The sequence below is a fragment of the Desmodus rotundus genome, chromosome 5 (genome assembly GCF_022682495.2).
Source record: "Desmodus rotundus isolate HL8 chromosome 5, HLdesRot8A.1, whole genome shotgun sequence".
NCBI lineage: Eukaryota > Metazoa > Chordata > Mammalia > Chiroptera > Phyllostomidae > Desmodus > Desmodus rotundus.
In genome coordinates, this window is record NC_071391.1 from 3,389,546 (window position 1) to 3,407,686 (window position 18,141).

The following is an 18,141-nucleotide window of genomic DNA, read 5'->3' on the forward strand; positions in this document are numbered from 1 at the left end:
AGGGGAAATAAAGCCTCAAACCTCTGACTGAAAACACCTGTGGGGGTTGCAGCGGCAGTGGGCGAGACTCCCAGCCTCACAGGAGAGTTCGTTGGAGAGACCCACAGGGTCCCAGAATGTACAGGAACCCATCCACCCGGGAATTGGCACCACAAGGTCCCAGTTTGCTTGTGGGCAGCGGGGGAAGCGACTGAAAGCCAGCAGAGAGCAGAGCAAGCGGCACTGTTCCCTCTCGGACCCTCCCCCACGTACAGCGTCACGACGCAGCCACGTGGGTTTGCCCCGCCCTGGTGAACACCTAAGGCCCCGCCCCTTATTCTGTATCAGGCGCCAAGACAAAAAAAAAAAAGGCCCAAATGAAATAATAGATCAAAGCCGCAGAAAAAAATACAACTAAGCGATGAAGAGAGCGCCAACCGATCAGATGCACAGTTCAAAACACTGGTAGTCAGGATGCTCCCAGAAATGGTTGAGTATGGTTGCAAATTATAAGAAAAAATGAAGGCTATGCTAAGTGAGATAAAGGGACATGTACAGGGAACCAACAGTGACGGGAAGGAAACTGGGATTCAAATCAACGTTTTGGAGCAGAAGGAAGAAATAAACATTCAACCAGAACAGAATGAAGAAGCAAAAATTCACAAAAATGAGGAGAGGCTTAGGAATCTGCAGGACACCTTTAAACATTCCAACATCCGAATCATAGGGGTACCAGAAGAAGAGGAAGAGCAAGAAATTGAAAACTTATTTGAACAAATAATGAAGGAGAACTTCCCCAGTCTGGCAAAGGAAATAGACTTCCAGGAAGTCCAGGAAGCTCAGAGAGTCCCAAAGAAGATGGACCCAAGGAGGAACACACCAAGGCACATCATAATTACATTAGTCAAGATTAAGCAGAAGGAGAGAATCTTAGAAGCAGCAAGAGAAAAGGAGACAGTTACCTACAAAGGATTTCCCATGAGACTGTCAGCTGATTTCTCAAAAGATACCTTGCAGGCAAGAAGGGGCTGGAAAGAAATATTCCATGTCATGAAAGGCAAGGACCTACATCCAAGATTGCTCTATCCAGCAAAGCTTTCATTTAGAATGGAAGGGCAGATAAAGTGCTTCCCAGATAAGGTCAAGTTAAAGGATTCTATCATCACCAAGCCCTTATTATAAGATATGTTAAAGGGAGTTTTCTAAGAAAAAGAAGATCAAAAATACGAACAGTAAAATGACAACAAACTCACAACTATCAACAACTGAACCTAAAAAGAACAAAAACGAACTAAACAAACAACTAGAACAGGAACAGAATCACAGAAATGGAGATCACATGGAGGGTTATCAACGGGAATGGGAGGGGGAGAAGGGAAAAAGGTACAGAGAATAAGAAGCATAAATAGTAGGTGGGAGATAGACAGGGGGAGGGTAAGAATAGTGTAGGAAATGTAGAAGCCGAAGAACTTACATGTACGACCCATGGACATGAACTAAAGGGGGGGAGTGCAGGTGAGAGGAGGTAAGATTTTTTTATTACTTTTTATTGAGAGAATTCACAGACCATAAAATTCCCCCTCCTGATGTGCACCGTTGGGCGGTTTGTGTATGCGCAGGGGTCGTGCAGCCCCCGGCACCAATTCCAGGACACTTGTCAGCCCCCCAGACCCACCCCAACCGCCTGGCCCAGCCCCTGGCAGCTTCGAATCTCCCCTCTGGCTCTGGCCCTGCCGCCTCCGGCCGCTGCACAGAAACGGAAGCACGCAGTACGGGGTCTTCCCGCCTGGCCTCGCCCTGGGTGCGTTGACAGTCCTCGCAGCCGCCCCGTCCCTCTTCATGGCCGAATAGTGTTCCTTTGTGTGGAAGGACCACACTTCTCGGTTCATCGCCTGAGGGACGTCTGGGTCAGTTCCACTTCTGACCGCGGTAAGCGCTGCCTCTGTGCCCACTTGTGCACAGGGTTTACGTGAACATTCGTGTTGATTTGTCCTGAGTGTGAACCCAGGATTGGCCTTGCTGGGCCAGGGGCAGTGTTCTGCTGGTTGAGGAAGGGCAGAAATTCTTGTCTGTGGTTTACCATTCGGTCTCAGCGCTCGGCAGGGCTGCCGTCCACGGGAGGTGCTCAGCAAGCCTCGTGGAGTAAGTTGTGGAAAGAGGGTGTTCCAGCCGCCCTGGAGCTCGGACAGCTGGCTTCCCCTTGCTCCCCGAGGCCTAGTGTTCGCAGGTATGCAGTAGACCTCACAGTCTAGGTGTGAGCATCCCACGAGCGGCTCCCGGAGAACACCCGCCCGCAGCCGGGACCCAGAGGTGGCCCTGAGCAGCTTCACTCGAGGGGTGGTGTCAGATGCCGTCTGCCGAGGCCTGGCTCCAAAGTCCAGGCCTGCTGCGGTGGGGCGCCTCTCCGGCCCTGTCTCTCAGCTCTGCAACGTGAGGAGAACGCTGGTGCCCGTGCAGGTCCTGGCTCGGCCGCACGCAGGACCTCGGTGCCCCGCATGCTGGCAGCACGCACCCACAGTGGCTGCTCTGACGTCCTAACAATCGCTCTGTGAAGAACGAGGCCTTGGCTACTTTGCGGGGGGCAAATACGTTTCAGGTCACACCACTAACCGGAATGTCGTCTCTGTCCATCTCTGTCTCTCTCCCCGACAGTACGTCATGTCCACGGACAGCTTTCAGCTGGGCTATTTGGAGGATGGACACTGCAAAGGGGACACCAACCCGAACATCCCGTACCCCACCCGGCTGCAGTGGGACATCCCGGAGGAAGTAAGTCCCACTTGCCACCCAGGTGTGGGTCCCGTGGGCTGGGCTCTTCTCCAGCTCTTCTTCCTGCGTGCTCACAGCTCAGCTGAAGCCCACGGAGACTGAGGTTCCTGTTACTAAGGGATTTTTGCTGGGGCCAGGAGTGGCTGCCACTCCCGTTGCCTTGGAAACCCCGGAAGTATATCTTCTTCCGTTTGAAGGTCTTAGCAGAGATCGTCAGGGAGGGTTCCAGCTGAGACTCAGCTTCACGTCACAGTGAAAAAGTGAAAAGCAAAATCACCTCCTTTAGAGTCGAAATGCACTCCAGTCTCGAATGTGTAACGTTTGTTTCTCCTAAGGGGTCTCAGATGCAGTCCTTCCCGTGCCAGCCCCTTGGGGGAGGGGGTTTAGGGTTCGCAGTATCAACTCCTAGCTCATCTGACCCAAGCAGCAATTCCTGGGGCCCAGGAAGCCGTTTTCCGAGTTGAGAACGATGAGTCCAGCGGCTCAGTCTCGCTCCGCTGCGTCTTCTCACCCCGTGTCCCTGTTCGCTGCGTTTTCCAGAAGGTTGCGGGCCTGGGGTGCTGCCGTCCAGCTGTTTCAGACAGACTTTTTCTGCTTAGTGCTCTGTTGTTGAGGTTCCTCCATGTTACTTCTTTTTCTTTGTTAAAAAATGGACTTGAGAGAGAGAATGAGGGAAACATCAGTGTGTTGTTCCACTTATTTATGCATTTAACGGTTGATTCTCGTATGTGCCCTGACGGGGCATTGAACCTGCAACCTTGGCGTATCGGGACGACACTTTAACCAACTGAGCCACCTGGCCAGGGCTCCGCCAGGTTATTTCATGGTATGACAGCTCATGTCCACTGTATGGTTGGACCACGCTCCATTTTTTTTAAAAACCGGTTCCTTGGTCACCTCTGTGGATTTTACAAGACAGCCCTGTGGCCGTTGGGAATGCCGTTTGGGGCCCCACCAGGAGCCAGAAAGCCCGTGTCCCTCCTGTGTTCCGCCTGTGTGGGGGCCCCCACGGCTCCTCCAGGCGGGTGGGAGCCATGTTGCTCACACACTGTGGCCCCTGGATGCCCTAATCCGGGAGCAACCAGAGAGAGAACGTGCCATTCGTACGCCACTTCTAAGCCACGGCTGTCAGCTGCCCTGAAGGCGCGCTGGCACTTTCCTCTGCGACGGTCCGTGCTCCCCGCCCCTCACCGGGAAAACCGCTCTCTCCCCGCCCAGTGCCAGGAGGTGATAGAGACGTCCCTGGCCAGCGCCAGCCTTCTGGCCAACGACGTGGATTTCCACTCTTTTCCCTTCGACGCTTTCGGAAAAGGGCTGATCAAGAAATGCCGCACGAGCCCGGACGCCTTTGTGCAGCTGGCCCTGCAGCTGGCGCACTACAAGGTGAGCGCCGTGGGTGGGCGGGCAGGCGGGCGGGTGGAGTTCCGTACACAGGCCCAGGTGGCCTGCCTGGCGGCGGCGGCAGAGATGGAACAGCAGAGCCTGGTCCCCATGCCGCACAGCTGTGCTGGGTGTCACTTCCCGTGGCGCCGGGCCGGCGTGTCAGCTCAGCCCCTCGGCCCTGGCCGTGTCCTGTGTCACACAGGGCAGGGAGAACCCGGGCGGGGAGCACAGTGAGGTCTCCCTGCTCCGAAAAGGGGAGACTCCAACTCAGAAATACTGAGGGTGATGACTGGACGTCTCTGACCTTTGACACGGACTGAATTTACTCATCATTATGGATGCAAAGAACCTAGAGCAGCATCAGCAAATAGACCCCGCCAGCGTAGGAAAACTGCTACCGGCAGCGACGGTGTACACCAGCGACGGGAGGGTGCGTGGTGACTCGGAAACCCGGCAACGGGTTAAATCGTGTAACAGGAGAATCAGTCTTGTGACCCACTGAAGACACCACGTCCATTCCCGGGAAGTTTCACTCCCAAATGCCATTGCGTGTCAGTAGCCAGCACGGGGTGTTAAAGGTGAGGACGTGGGGGCGGCCCCGAGAACGCAGGGTCAGGCTGCCTCCAGCAGCTCCACTGTTCTGGAAGGTCTCCCCGAGAGCACAGCGAGGACGGGTCGTCGTGCAGCAGGAACATCAGCGGAAAAGCTCTTACAGTGAGGAGTGGCTCAGAGAGGAGGCCTGGGGAAGAATTGCCCAGAGGCACTGGGAACGGCGGGGAGGGGGTAGAAAACTCCACACCCTGGAGGTAGACGAGTCCTCCCAGGTCGCACGTTCAGCGTGGACTCGGGGGTCCAGCGGTGGATTCCGGAAAGGCGGTTGATTGATTGATGCTCAGGCTCATCTGGCAGAGCGATCATGTGATAAGAACCAGCAACACTCTCAACAATAAAGGTCATAGGGCGGAGGCGGGGCGGGGCGACAGGCACACTGTCAGAGCCTAGAACACAGACCAGAAGATCAGTCTCCGGCACGGGTGGGTGCGGCCGGGATGGTGCCGTGCCGTAGTGTGCGGTAAAGGAGACGGTTAGCCTGGGGGAGGGGTCTTGGTTAGTGAACGGGGTTGGGCAGTTTGGCTGGATGGCTGCAGCTGGGGGGCAGGGAGTAAACAGCCCAGTAGAAAGACGGAGTCAGAGCAGAAATGGGTGCTTATTTCAGCAGAGAAGAGCACGCCAGATGGTCACTGGCACAAAGTCTGCCCTTCCTGGGAGCCCAGGGCGCGCAGCGTCCAGGGTTCTCCTGGGAGAAGTGTCCTTCAGGACAGGCTCACAGGGGTGAGTGTGCCCGTGCCCCTCTGAGAGAATTCCAAGCCGTCTGAAAGGGGGTCAGCGTGAGACTCGCTCAGGCACGGCTTCTTCTGCGGGGCAGTGCTGGGTAACTAGTAAACAACGGCTGTGGTGTGCGCGCCGTGAACACACAGAGTCCCCACCACGGGGTGTGAGAGTCAGCGGGTCGTCACAGGGACCGCGAGCGAACTCCGGCCACCGGCCACGCCCAGCCCTTCACCCGATTTTGCCTGGCCCTTGAGCTGAGAATGGTTTTACGTTTTTAATCACTGAAAAAAAAAATCCAAAGAAGAGCAATGTTTTGCAACACGAGAAAATGAAATGGATTTCCGGGGTTTCGCAGAGAACGCTGTGTCGCAGCCGGCCCACGAGGGCTGCGGTAGCTCCGGCCTGCGAGGTCCACAGGCGGCGGCTCCCGCCCCGCGCTTAGTTATTTGCGAAGTCCAGAAAGGAGAGATGGACGGGGAAGGTTGATCTTTATTTTCTTCAGTTTTTCTGTTCTAAGTAATTTTTTCTTTGCACAAGCCTGTATCACAGTTAGTCTTTAGGTAATCAAGTTACTTATTAAAAGTTAAAGTGCCCCTGTTTTAAGAATCCCAGGACGCATACCTATTCTTTGCCCTCTGGCTGGAAATCGTCGAGATTTCCTTCTGTGCCCCTCCCCTCGGTGAATTTCTCACACAGCCCTCATTCTGTTAAAAATGATCAATGTATTATAGTAACCTATTAAAAATGTAAATGAGATTCATCCATCCCAAACTTACTTATTTGTATGTTTATTGACCTTAGAGACAGAGGAAGGGAGAGAGAGGAAGAGAAACATCAGTATGAAAGAGAAATATTGACGATCGGTTGTCTCTCATCTGCAACCTTTGGTGTTGGGACGTCACTCCAACCAGCTGAGCCGCACCAGCCAGGGCCGTCCCAAATGTTTCACTGCGTGCCCAGCTGAGCGCCGGCTCCGCAGGGACAGGGCTCTCGGGGGAGCTGAGGTTCAGACCTGGCTCTGCCCGGCTCCCAGCCATGACACCTCCCCGTGGGGCGGCATGGATCCAGGCTTCGGAACCTTCTCTGTTCCTGGACCCCCTGGGCAGCTTGGGGACCCCTTCCCAGAATGATGTTTATAAAGCGTACCAGGAAACACACAGGCTGACCAAGGCTGAGCAGATCATTAGCATGCAGATGTCACAACAGTCAGCGAAACCTGAGGTGCAGTAGGCCTGATGAGGCGCCACATTCCGCGGGCCGGTCTGGGACCTGCTGGAGCTTGGGAGCGGAGATAGGCGTGGGCGGTGCTCTGGGGTCTGTGCAACCACTGCCACTGGACGTGAAAATAGCTGCAGTTCTCTGTTCAGAGTCACAGACGCTGCTCACAAGGACTGTGGTTTGTAGCCTGTGCTTCTAAAGGCACTACGCCAGGTCGAGGTTAGTGGAAATTAAAATAGTTACATTCTCCAGGTCCACACATCCCCGAGGTTAGTGGCCGTCGGCCTGGCCCCTGGCCGCCCTCCCAGCCTTCTCTGGTACCACGGGGGCCTCCTTCACTCCCTGCCACGCTGCCCCTTGGCTGCTCTGGAACGTGCGAGGCTCCTGCCCACCGCAGGGCCTTTGCGCTTCTCTCTTCGCCAGGCCTGCTTGTTTATGTTTGGGGCGCCTGCCCTCACTGTGTGACACCGTGTCCAGCTCTCCTGCCAGGCCCTCTGCTCCTTGACAGCAGAGGTGTGAGCGCTCTCATCTGCCACAGTGTCCCCGGTGCCAGGACCGTGCCCGCCCCAGAGGAAGAGATGCCCGTGATCACGTAGTTAAGGACTGACCGGATGAAGACACTGGGCAGGGGTCCTAGTTTGGGTCCGTGGTGGTTTACTTCCTGCTCTTCGGCCACATTTCCTTTTCCCGAGGAAACGCGGCGTGCCAGGTCCGTGTCCTCGCGCCGCGTGTGTTCCTGTCTGCAGAAGCTGTCTCTCCACCCTGCTCTCTAGACACCAGAGGTGCTCTGGCGGTGGCGAGTGGCCGCCGCCCGACGGCGGTTGGCTGTGGCGGGTTAGTGGGGGCTGCAGGCGTCACGGGCTTGGCGCTGTGAGGGGGTCTGAACACACTAACATTCTGTGCGTTTGCCAAGAGGCTTCCCAACGCCCCTTTTCTCGGTTGTTGGAGTAGTGCATGACGGTACTGGCCGCTTACAGTGTTCAAGTGTGGCGTGGGAAAGTCGACTTCGAGTAAACCACTGTGTCCTGGGTCCCCAGTTAACCTTCATTAAGTGACTAAAGTACCCCTCCGCCCTCCCCACTGCTTCATTCATAATGAGCCCCCGTGTAAGGGGCCTGCAGGGGGCTCTCTGAAAGGCATGTTGGGCACACAGCCTGGGACCCCGCTCACCGGGGAGTGCACCGGGGAGCTAGAACCAGCTCAGACCCCGTCGGGGAGTTTCAGTGGCTGGCGTGTTAGGGACCAGGGCTGTGAGTGGGTGTTCTCTGTTGGGGGCATGTGGAAGCCTTCAGTGGGGACCACCAGAGGCTAGGGTGCTGCAGTCACAGAGGGGAGCTGAGCGCCCCCCACACCACCAGCCCCTCCCTCGTGCCTGTCCACCTCACAGGTGGGACAGTGGGGATGAGAGTATCGTGGCAGCCTGCGGGGCTCTCAGTGGTCTGGACCACAGACCGAGGGTGTTCAGCTGCGGTGGGGTCACCAGGGCCTGTGCCAGGCTGCACCCGGAAGCCTGGGTGCTGTCTGTCAGGAATAATCTGGGTCCTGGCCATGTTGGGAACCTGCTCCTCCCTGAGCCCCTGGCCGCCAGGGCCGCCCACCAGGCAGAGCGCTAGTCATTTCCAGGCGCGGGGAGTGCAGTGGGGATGTCACCTGTTGCTGGGACTCCATCTCTGTCCCCCACCCCTGCTGCTCCTCCCTGAGCCCACACTGGGCTGTCTTCACTGCACCCCGGCCCACCTGCTCTCCTTTCTGCCATCCCCCCTTCCTAGTCCTGGACCCCATCACAGCCTCCACCCGTCTTGCCCCCCTTCTCTTCTCCCCGGCCCGAGGCCCCGTCCCTTACCTTGGCCCTGTGGCCCCAAGCACAGCAGAGGCACCCCGCTTCAGACCCGCTCTCAGCCTGCTTCCTCCCACTCCCGAGAAGCCGCAGAAAACCCCAAGCTCCCAGCTCATCTCACTCAACCGACAAGCAGTGATTCTGGCGGCCCCGGCCGCCCCACTCTGTGCCCCTAAATGCCCGGGTCATACCTCCTCTCAGACTCGCAGCACCTCCTCCCCTCCTTCCTCTCAGCGGGCGACCTGTTTCACCAAGAAAACAAGAGTGTCCCACGGGGACCTCTGTCTGCCGGTCCCACGGCTGCTCCCTCCCCGTCCCCTGCCCTCCTGTCCGGCGGGGCCCCTCCCCTCCCATGCAGCTCCCATCTCTCCAGCCGGTGTTCCGCCAGCCCCCAAATACGTGGAGGGCCTGCAACCAGCACCTCCCACCCCTGAGTAACTTCAGACTGTCGCATGCGGGCCTGCTTGTCACCTGTGCCGTTTGCACTTGGAAGCCATGTGCAGCTTGGGGACCTGTGCCCTGGCGCCCGCTGCCTTTGGAATGGAAACCTGGGTTCCCCGGGAGGGCCCCCCGGCCTTCGCAGAGCTAACGACGCCTCCGCTGCCCGCTGCCCCGTAACCCCGTGTGGAGACTGGCGGCGACTAAACACAAGAGCTGAAGGCCGAGTCCGCTCCTCCTTGCTGACCCGACCCCCTGTCGAGCGTTCCCGCCTCGCCCGTGTGCCCTGTATGAAAGCGCCTTCTCCTTCGCAGGACATGGGCAAATTCTGCCTCACCTACGAGGCCTCCATGACCCGGCTCTTCCGCGAGGGGAGGACGGAGACCGTGCGGTCCTGCACCTCGGAGTCCTGCAGCTTCGTGCTCGCCATGGCGGACCCCTCCCGGACGGTGAGGAGCGCGGCGCTTCTCTCGCTTTTCCCAGGGGCCTCCTGGTTCAGCCGGCAACTCCGCGCCCAGCCCCTGCCTTCCTCCAGCCTTCCACAGGGACAGGGGGTGTTACAACGTGGTTACAACGTAGCAGTCTGGACACACGGCCAGGGTGACGTTAGTGCCAGTCCTCTGTCGTGCCATGACGTCTGCAGATCAGGCTGCACTCGCGTGTCCTCGAATTAGAGTAGTACTGGAGCGTGGGGCTCCAGCCAGCATGAGTAGTTGGTGTCTGGGTGAGAACTGGGGGGCCCTCCGCTGAGGTGACTGCGGCCCCCAGCAGGCGGGCGCTCGGGCTCCCTGTACGCTGCCTTGGAACCTTGTGGGGTGGCCCGTGGGGGGTTATCAGTTCACGTTCGTAGATTCAGGGACAGACACGCAGACGAGTTCAGCCCAGGTGTGCCCGGCGAAGCACAGGTGCTTACGCTGATGCGCAGGGCTCTCTGCCCCGCTCTGCTGGGGCGGGGGGACCAGGTCTTCAGTGGGTGGGCGCAGCCTGCAGGGGCCTCCACGCTTCCTGTGACTGACCTGACAGAGCCCAGGGGAGCCAGAGCAGCACCTTTCCGGGTCAGCCAGCAAGGCCCAGGAGTGCTGTTTCAGGGGGGTGGTTAGCCGGACCACTTCGGAGGGATGGTTACGAGCCGCGGTAACATCACGGACAGAACTTCATTTCAAGACAAGAGACGGGGGCCTCGTGCTCTCCTGCCTCCTCAGCGTTAACCTAAAACCAAAGGCCGGAGTGAGAGGCAACGAGCATTCACTTGGGACCACGAAAGAACAGCTGTACGGGAGCCCCGATGCAGGCAGAACCCCCAACAGCGTTTGGACAGGAGACAAAGGCGGGGTGTTTGCAAGACAGGAGAGGGACAGTTCCGTCCCTAGAGGGAAGATGTCTCTAGTGATGCTGGTTCTAGAGAATGTCCGTCTGGTAGGGCGGTCGCAGTATCTGCTTCCTTCTAATCCTCAGGGACACAGTGTTGCTTGAGGCTCAGCCCAGAGGCTGTCTTGCCCTGTTTGAACGTCCCGGAGGTTGGAGGGATAAGCCACGCAAGGCGGTTCCCCCGCCCCGATGGCAGCTCTGGCTCCGTTTTACAGTGGCCGCGTTTGTTACCGTTTTTACACAAGCGGTCTCATTTGTGTAAAAGGTGTAATGCCTCCAGGTGGGCTGCCCACAGGACCCCCAAAGGGCTCCTCCAACAACCTGGGGGAGGGGCTGTTAGGTGGTGGAGCCACTGGGCAGGTTGCCGTGGCAGTTTCTCCCAGATGCCCCTGGTCGCCTGGTTTTCAGTGCCCTGTGGGCCCTGCAGAGAAGGGCCCAGAACCTTGACCTTGGAGCTCAGGTGTGCGTCGCACAACCCGAAACTCTGCACCCTCTGCCGTTTAGGTTGAGCAGAGACTCCAGTTGTTCAAGGCCGCGTGTGAGAGGCACCAGCACCTGTACCGCCTGGCAATGACCGGCTCCGGGATCGACCGCCACCTCTTCTGCCTCTACGTGGTGTCCAAGTATCTCGCCGTCGAGTCCCCCTTCCTGAAGGAAGTAAGTCGTGTCTTCCTGCGGCAGCTCATGTGGGCTCTGGGCTGAACCAGAACTCGGTAGACTCGCGGGACAGCTCTGTGAACGGAGCCGGCGCAGCGAGCAGGCCTCGGGGCTCGGCTGTCCTCAGTGGGAAACGCGGGGTGCTGCTTCAGCCCCGGAGTGCCCTGCTCTCTGGTCGCCCCGCCCCGCCGGCCTCCTGGACATACGCGGCCTGCAGAGCCCAGATAATAGTAAGATGTGTCGAAATGGTGAAGAAGTGACGTGCTCTGAGCATTTACCACCTTTGCTGTTGATAGAGTGTATTTAATTGTATGACCTTTAATTTCTAGGAACGGCTGTGTTTAACAAGCAGCCTAGAAGAGTTCTGAACACAGCCCCCCACTGCCATCTTTTTTTTTAACCCTTATCTGAGGATATGTTTATTGATTTGAGAGAGAGAAATATAGATCCGTTGCCTCCCGTACACGCCCTGACCAGGGATCAAACCTGCAACCCAGGCATGTGCCCTGACCGGGAATTGAACCTACCACGCTTTGGTGTGTGGGGCGACGCTCCGGCCAACTGGGCCACCTGGCCAGGCCACCCCCTTTGTGAATCTTAACGTATCCGCCACCCTTTCTGCTGGAGACGCCTTTAGCTGGTGTTGGCCGTTCCAGCCCGCTGTCCCCACCTGCTCCACACCCTGTCTGCAGGTGTACTGCCCTCAGACAGTCGAAAACCGAGCCGGCCTGCTCTCGCCTCCCACCGGGACACCCTGGGGACAGAGAGGACAGGGTTGGGGTGAGTGTCGTTGGAACACTCCCTGTTTTACTCACCAGGTCTTGTCCGAGCCTTGGAGGCTGTCCACCAGCCAGACCCCTCAGCAGCAGGTGGAGCTGTTTGATTTGGAGAGGAATCCCGAGTACGTGTCCAGCGGAGGGGGCTTTGGGCCGGTAAGTGAGCGGCGCTCTCCGGACAGAGCGGCAGGTCCCAGGGCCGGGACGTGGCGTCCCCCACTGCTTCGGGCTCATCCGCGCTCCGAGCCCTGTAGAGGAATTCCTGCCGTTGTTAATACAGGTGTTGGTTTGGGGATTTTTTTTTTCACAAATAGGATTTTTTTTGGTTGCCATTAGAAGTCTGAATTTTGAGCAGATTCTTGGACTAGGGCTCCTTCACCCTCAGCACCAGTCTCATCCCCAGCAGCTTTTCCAGAACTGTGACCTTCACTGTGAAGCTCCGTGAGCTTCCCCAGTTAAACCTGGGAAGACGTTCTGAAAAAGACTCTCGGAGCAGATGGACGATGGGCAAGCCTCTTCTCGGTCTCTTCCACTGCTGCCTGGAGTCGGCTTACTGGCCACGTCTCTCAAGGCGTCTGTCTGCACATCTCCTCCCAGATCTGCGGACCTGTTGATGCCCAGCCGAAGTGGACTTCCTGATCTGACTGTTGCCTCATTTTAGGGAAACCAGCACAGAACAGATGAAACAAGTAGCCAGTGGTAGTGTGGGCACCAACACGAGGCTCAGTCACGGCCGCCGTTTCTGGTCACGAAGCACATTCTGTCCCAGGTCTGATCCGTGCCATGGAAATGAGCCGGGCGGTTTGCGGCTGAGCATCCTCAGTCCTGGGCTTGGGTTTCCTCCGCGCACCTTCCCCGCCCCGCCGATCGGCTGGGCTCACTTAGAACCACGGCCCGGAGGCCGCCCGGTATGAGTTCGGTTCCTTGAGCTCTGTGACTAGTGTTTTCCCGGCGTTTCCTGCCGTGACGGAGCTGGTGCCTTCACATCACCTGTCTTCCTTGGAAAATGGACCGACCACTTTCTTCCCGACCCCTTTGTGCCACCCTCCGTGAGGCGCTTGCTCTGGCCGAGCGCCGTGGCGCAGCTCAGAGAGCAGAGGCTGTGGGAACAGGGTGGGCGGCAGGCCTGGGTTGAGGCTGTGGGAAAGCCCCCAGGGCCCCCGTCTCGCCCCCTGAGCTTCGGTTTCACCTTGCCGGGTCCCGCAGGTCGCCGACGACGGCTATGGCGTGTCGTACATCTTGGTGGGAGAAAACCTCATCAACTTCCACATATCCTCCAAGTTCTCCTGCCCGGAGACGGTAAGAAGCCAGCGCTCCTCCCCTTCTCGGAGGACGGGGTGTTTTTATCATTTCCTTTTTTAAAAACATTTTTTATTGATTCATTTTAGGGGTGGAGAGAGAGAGACAGAGAAATACTGATTTGCTGTTCCACTTACTGATGCATTCATTGGTTGTTTCTTGCATGTGCCCTGACCAGGGATCAAACCCGCAACCTTGGTGCATCTGGACGATGCTCTAACCAACTGAGCTCCCCGGCCAGGGCTATTGTTTTCTTTTTTTCTTTGAAGATTTTATTTATTTATTTTTAGAGAGAGGAGAAGGGAGGGAGGAAGAGAGGGAGAGAAACATCAATGTGTGGTGCCTCTCACACGCCCCCTATTGGGGACCTGGCCAGCAACCCAGGCATGTGCCCTGACTGGGATTCGAACTAGCGACCCTTTGGTTCTCAGCCCGCACTGAACCCACTGAGCTACACCAGCCAGGGCATGTTTTCTTTTTTAAGGGGATCACATCCTTAATTTGACAAAATTTCAATTTGCTCATGTACTTTGACTTGGTTTGGATCTTTATGAATTAACGAATTTTGAAATTCCGTTAACCTTGCTTTTAAAGAAGTGGTCTTGCTCGGTTTAGCGTTTACGTTTGCTTGTCGCAGCGGGTTCAGGCCTTAGTGCTGGAGAGCTTGTATGACTTTCAGACCCCGGGACAGTGCAGAGCGGGAGGGGGTTAGTGTCACACGCTAAGCAGCACACGGACACGCACGGCAGGCCCTACGTGTGGAGCGCGCGCCCTCCGCCCTAGTGTGGCGCTGTCCATCCTCCTGTGCGTCCCCTCCTTCCCGCCTCGTCCATCCTTCGCCCGACGAGCTAGGTCGGGTCACTCAGAGGAGCCTGGAATCCATTCACTTCCTGTGCTTTGTGTGGAATTTAATGCTCGGCAGCAGGGAACGCTTCCCGGCCTGTTACCTCTGTTAGCGCTCCGCATTTCTCCAGAAACTGTAACTTAATGATTAGGGTGTGAAGTGAAGACTTAGAGACTTGGCAAGAAAAGAGACAGACGGTAGCTCCTTGTTTGAGTCAGATTACAGGGGAAGGGGCTCGGCCCGTGGGAGCCCCGCGTCGTAACGGGTGTGTGTGCTTCTGTTTTCACATGGAAGGACTCCCATCGCCTGGGAAGGCACCTGAAACAGGCTATGACTGACATCATCACTCTGTTCGGGTTCGGCTCCAACTCCAGGAAGTAATTCCCATGTCAGCCGCCGGGAAGGAAAACGAGCTCTTCTGATTAAAAACCAAATGAAAAATCGCTATTAATCCTGATCGTAGTCCAGGATGAAAAATTCCTCTAAAGAAACCCAGCAGTCTTCTTGCCGTCAAGAGTTTGGTGTCTTTGTTTTTGTTTTTTTCCCTAGAACTGCAACCTCCACCACGTGAAGTAGCTAGCCCCCCACTCCTTTTAGGCAGGTCCCGACTCGGGGAACGTTCACACAAGTGCCCCCGAAAGTCTTCACATGGACTTGTGTTTGTTGAGGGATTAAAATAGCGTGGAGCTCATTAAGGAATTAGTGACTTCCCACGCGCTGGGAGTGGCCGCACTTCCCCGTGGCGGCCCGGTGCCTGGTACTAAGGGGCATTTCATTTTATCCGAGTAGTAGGAGCCTTTGTGCTTTGTGGAGAGAAGAGCGCCACCTGAGTGGGCTGGAGACGGTAGCAGTTCATCGCAGACACACATGTAACACACTGACCGAAACCGCGTGCTTTTGGAACCAGCTTTTGCCCCGGCAATGCCCGGCCACGTCGGGAGCACGCAGTGTGTGCGTCTTCAGATTCCAGACCTTGCGAGTGTCCCACACCCAGTGCCTTAAACACAGGAGGCCCTAAATGTGAGGGAGACCAGACGAGGGATGTATTGTGTAAATAAATGAACACAATCGCAGGTGTCTTACTCCTCAATTCCCTGAGTGGATCGCCCTAAATAGGCGTTTTCTGTGGCTCCCCTCCCCTAGAGAGTCCGGTTCCCCTCTGGGGGCCACTGTGCAGTTCCCCCTTCACACTGCCTTCCTTCTGGGAGTTGGCGTGCGTCAGAAATGGGGAACGTTGGATAGGATGCTCGGATGTTACACGTCGAGCGCAGGTCCCGCCCAATAACACAGAGCGTGTGCTTCAGCAGCACCGCTTTCCCAAACTGGTGGCAGGCTGACCATGACCTTTGCCCCTAAGAAAGGAACAAAACTTGAGAAAAGGGAAGAGGCACCTCCAAATAATTGTCAGGAGAGGACAGCGCTGATGCGCCAGGCGGAGGGAGAGCTTTTAATCCCAGCTGGCGAGAGAGAAGACCCCCTGTTTCCAAAGGAGATGGGGGAACGGGGCACTGGGTCGTCTTGGTGGCCAGCTAAAATGTCACAGGTGATGAGTGCTGGGTTTAACACAGCCTACCCCTCAGATAGGAGTGCCTTATCGAAACAGCAGTTATGCACTGAATCGTCTTCAGTACTTAATGTAAAAGGCAAGGATCCTGGAGTGAATGACCCACTGTCTCCGGGCAGTAAGCAATTGTGTATTTTTCTGACCACTTTGCCCCGGCTGGGCTCGCCTCTGGGGAGCCCTGCGCTTGGAGGGACGCGAGCCGGAGCTGCCCTGCCGGCCGAGGAGGCGCAGGCGCTGGCCGGGAGCACACGGGGCTTTATTCATGTCTGTGTTGTAATGTAAAAACCCCACCCGATGGGCCAAAGATGTTTTTCTCTTAAAAGCATGAAGTGAGAGCAGGAAAAAAAAAAAGCGTACCCATAGTATGAAAGCCCCCCGCTCAGCTGTGGTACATAGTCCAGGAGGTGTGGGGGCCACAGCCCCCTCTGCCTCGGGCAGCAGGGCTTCCAGTCAAAGCCTGTCGGCCCCTCAGAGCCACCTAAATCGTGCGCCGCTGACCACTGACCACTGACCAGTCCGCATTACCCAGCATTCAAATGTCCATGTGTTAGCACTCAAATATATCTGGGCTTGTCTCTCAGGTTTTAAATATTCTTGCAAATCAGTGCCGTTGTCAATGCAATTTTTATAATCCTTAAAAGAGAAGCGTGGATTTTTACTGTACAGGTTGAAAGGAAGAGGAAAGAGTATTACGTGTTTAACTTAATTTGGAGCAAACCACGGCCTCGCCGGAGCTGTGGTTTGAATTTGTTACCGTGGACTGTGCGTCGCATGTAAATACAGTCTGCTCCTTCGGATGTAAATCTTAGAAATGCAGCACGAGTGTTGCCCTTGATAAAAACATTAATCCCAGTCTCCCACAGCCTTCGTTTCTGTCTTGTTTGTTCTATGAATAAGGAGGTCGTAAGTCAGGCACCACGCTCGGGCACTTGGGACAAAAAGGCGAGAAGCCAAGACTGCAGAACAGGCCTGGGGTTGGGCGGAGTGGATGGCACCTGTCCGTGCCCTGGCGGAGAAGGGAGGGTGCTGGGTGGGGCTGTGGGTCTTCACTCTACCTCCACCCGTTCGCCCACTCCCTGTCCTGTTCCCAGAGCAGAGCCTGACACAGAGTAGCTGCTCAGTAGCCACCTGCCCGGTGAATGCACGAATTCAGCTTTCTCAGCAGTTCTTACTGAGCGCCGACTGTGCCAAGCACAGTTCTCGGCACTGGGAAGGCGGCGGGGACCCCAGCAGGTTCTGACTGTAGTTGGAGATCAGATTCCAGTGGAAGGAGGTAGAGAACGGGCCAAAGGATTGTAAATGCCCAAGGCAGATAGGACATCACCGTGGGTGGGTCAGGCAGGAGGAGGGGACAGGAGCAGGCCTGGGGTGGGGGTGGGGGGTGCTGATTTAGAAACAGGTTTAGCTGAGTTGGACTCAGCAGGGCTGGAAGTGCAGCTGGGGGCAGCGAGTGACCAGCTCGGTGTCCAGGTGGCGGTGCATGCTGTACGTGATGCCTGGCACCTGGGAGCTTGCTGGGTGAAGGTGTCCGATGTGTGAGTGAATGAATGGGGGTGATGTGCTTGCTCAGGCTATTCAAGGCACTCACGTTTTTATGTGGGCTCTTGGGTTTGTATTAGCTGCCTCCTAGGTCCCTGTAGTTTGGGGAGACCAAGGTGCACTCTACCCTGCCCTTGAACTAACCTGAGTTCAATGTGAGGTGATTCTTCCAGCCATAAAGTTAGGGTAAAGCCATCCTCACTCATGGGTGTGCAAACCCCGGGGAAAGGGCTGGAAAGACTTAATTCACAGTGACCCTGCTTTGCAAGACAGCAGGCAGCAGACAGCGCGGAGCTCAAGGGAATGTCAGCTTTATCTGATATTTAAATATTCCAGCAGGAGGGTTTATGTTTATATCATTTTAAAAAGAGCTCTCCTAGTTTTAACTGGAAGCCCCCAGGGCCTTCTGTGGAGTCCTGCCCAATAGATTACAGGCACAGGGAGTGAGTTCTCCAAGCCGTGGACTTCGTTTCAAGTCCGGTATGTTGGTAACGCACTCATTGCTGGGAATATGTTTTAGGTCCTTCACGTGGCAGGAAAATTCCAACAACGATAATTTAATAACATCTCTTTGGAGTTCCGCTTTAATATCCCAGACTAGGCTTTCAGGTAAGTCCCAGCATACTTCAGGTTGTCCCTTAAATTTGGGAATTCTCAGCCGCATACAATTTTCTTGGGATTTCCTGATGCTGAGGCCTACGGCTAAGTGGTGGTATGCAGTGTTGCTATCTTGGCTGTTTGAAAATTTTTAACTTTAAAAAATGAAGTTGGGGAGTTGATGTTTCACATTTTAATTTTTACCCAGTCGATACTGGCACACGAAAGAGTACCCGGGAGTTATGGTGCATCTGTCCTTCCCCCCGGGACCCCGCTCCCGTCCCCAGAATACCTGTCAACTCTGCTGGGTGGGCGTGGCAGGTCAGGCCACGGCCCTAAACAAGCTTGCACTCCTTGCGGTGTTGACTTCTTCAGTGAAGGGCTGATTTAGCTCGCTCCCCCCCAAAGAGTGCGTTACATTAGTGTGTTTTGTTTGTTACTTCTGGTCTTGTGAGACTCCACCCCTCAACACCAGTCATCAAGGTTGGGTTGTTCAACCTTGACTAGGGACAATGCCCAGTTTTCAGTGACTCGTCCCCAG

At 56.1% G+C, this 18,141-nt stretch overlaps 1 protein-coding gene across 2 annotated transcripts in view; it reads left to right on the forward strand.

Moving 5' to 3' along the window:
* CPT1A (carnitine palmitoyltransferase 1A) overlaps positions 1-16,326 on the forward strand; it is a 43,955-nt gene extending 27,629 nt beyond the window's left edge. For both annotated transcript variants that reach the window (XM_053923912.1, XM_053923913.1), the window contains exons 13-19: positions 2,632-2,748; positions 3,967-4,131; positions 9,271-9,405; positions 10,829-10,981; positions 11,800-11,913; positions 12,964-13,056; positions 14,195-16,326. In XM_053923912.1, the coding sequence (XP_053779887.1) occupies positions 2,632-2,748; positions 3,967-4,131; positions 9,271-9,405; positions 10,829-10,981; positions 11,800-11,913; positions 12,964-13,056; positions 14,195-14,281 (864 nt within the window). In that variant the 3' untranslated portion in view covers positions 14,282-16,326. The remainder of the gene's footprint in view (positions 1-2,631; positions 2,749-3,966; positions 4,132-9,270; positions 9,406-10,828; positions 10,982-11,799; positions 11,914-12,963; positions 13,057-14,194) is intronic.
* The last annotated feature ends 1,815 nt before the right edge of the window (positions 16,327-18,141 follow it).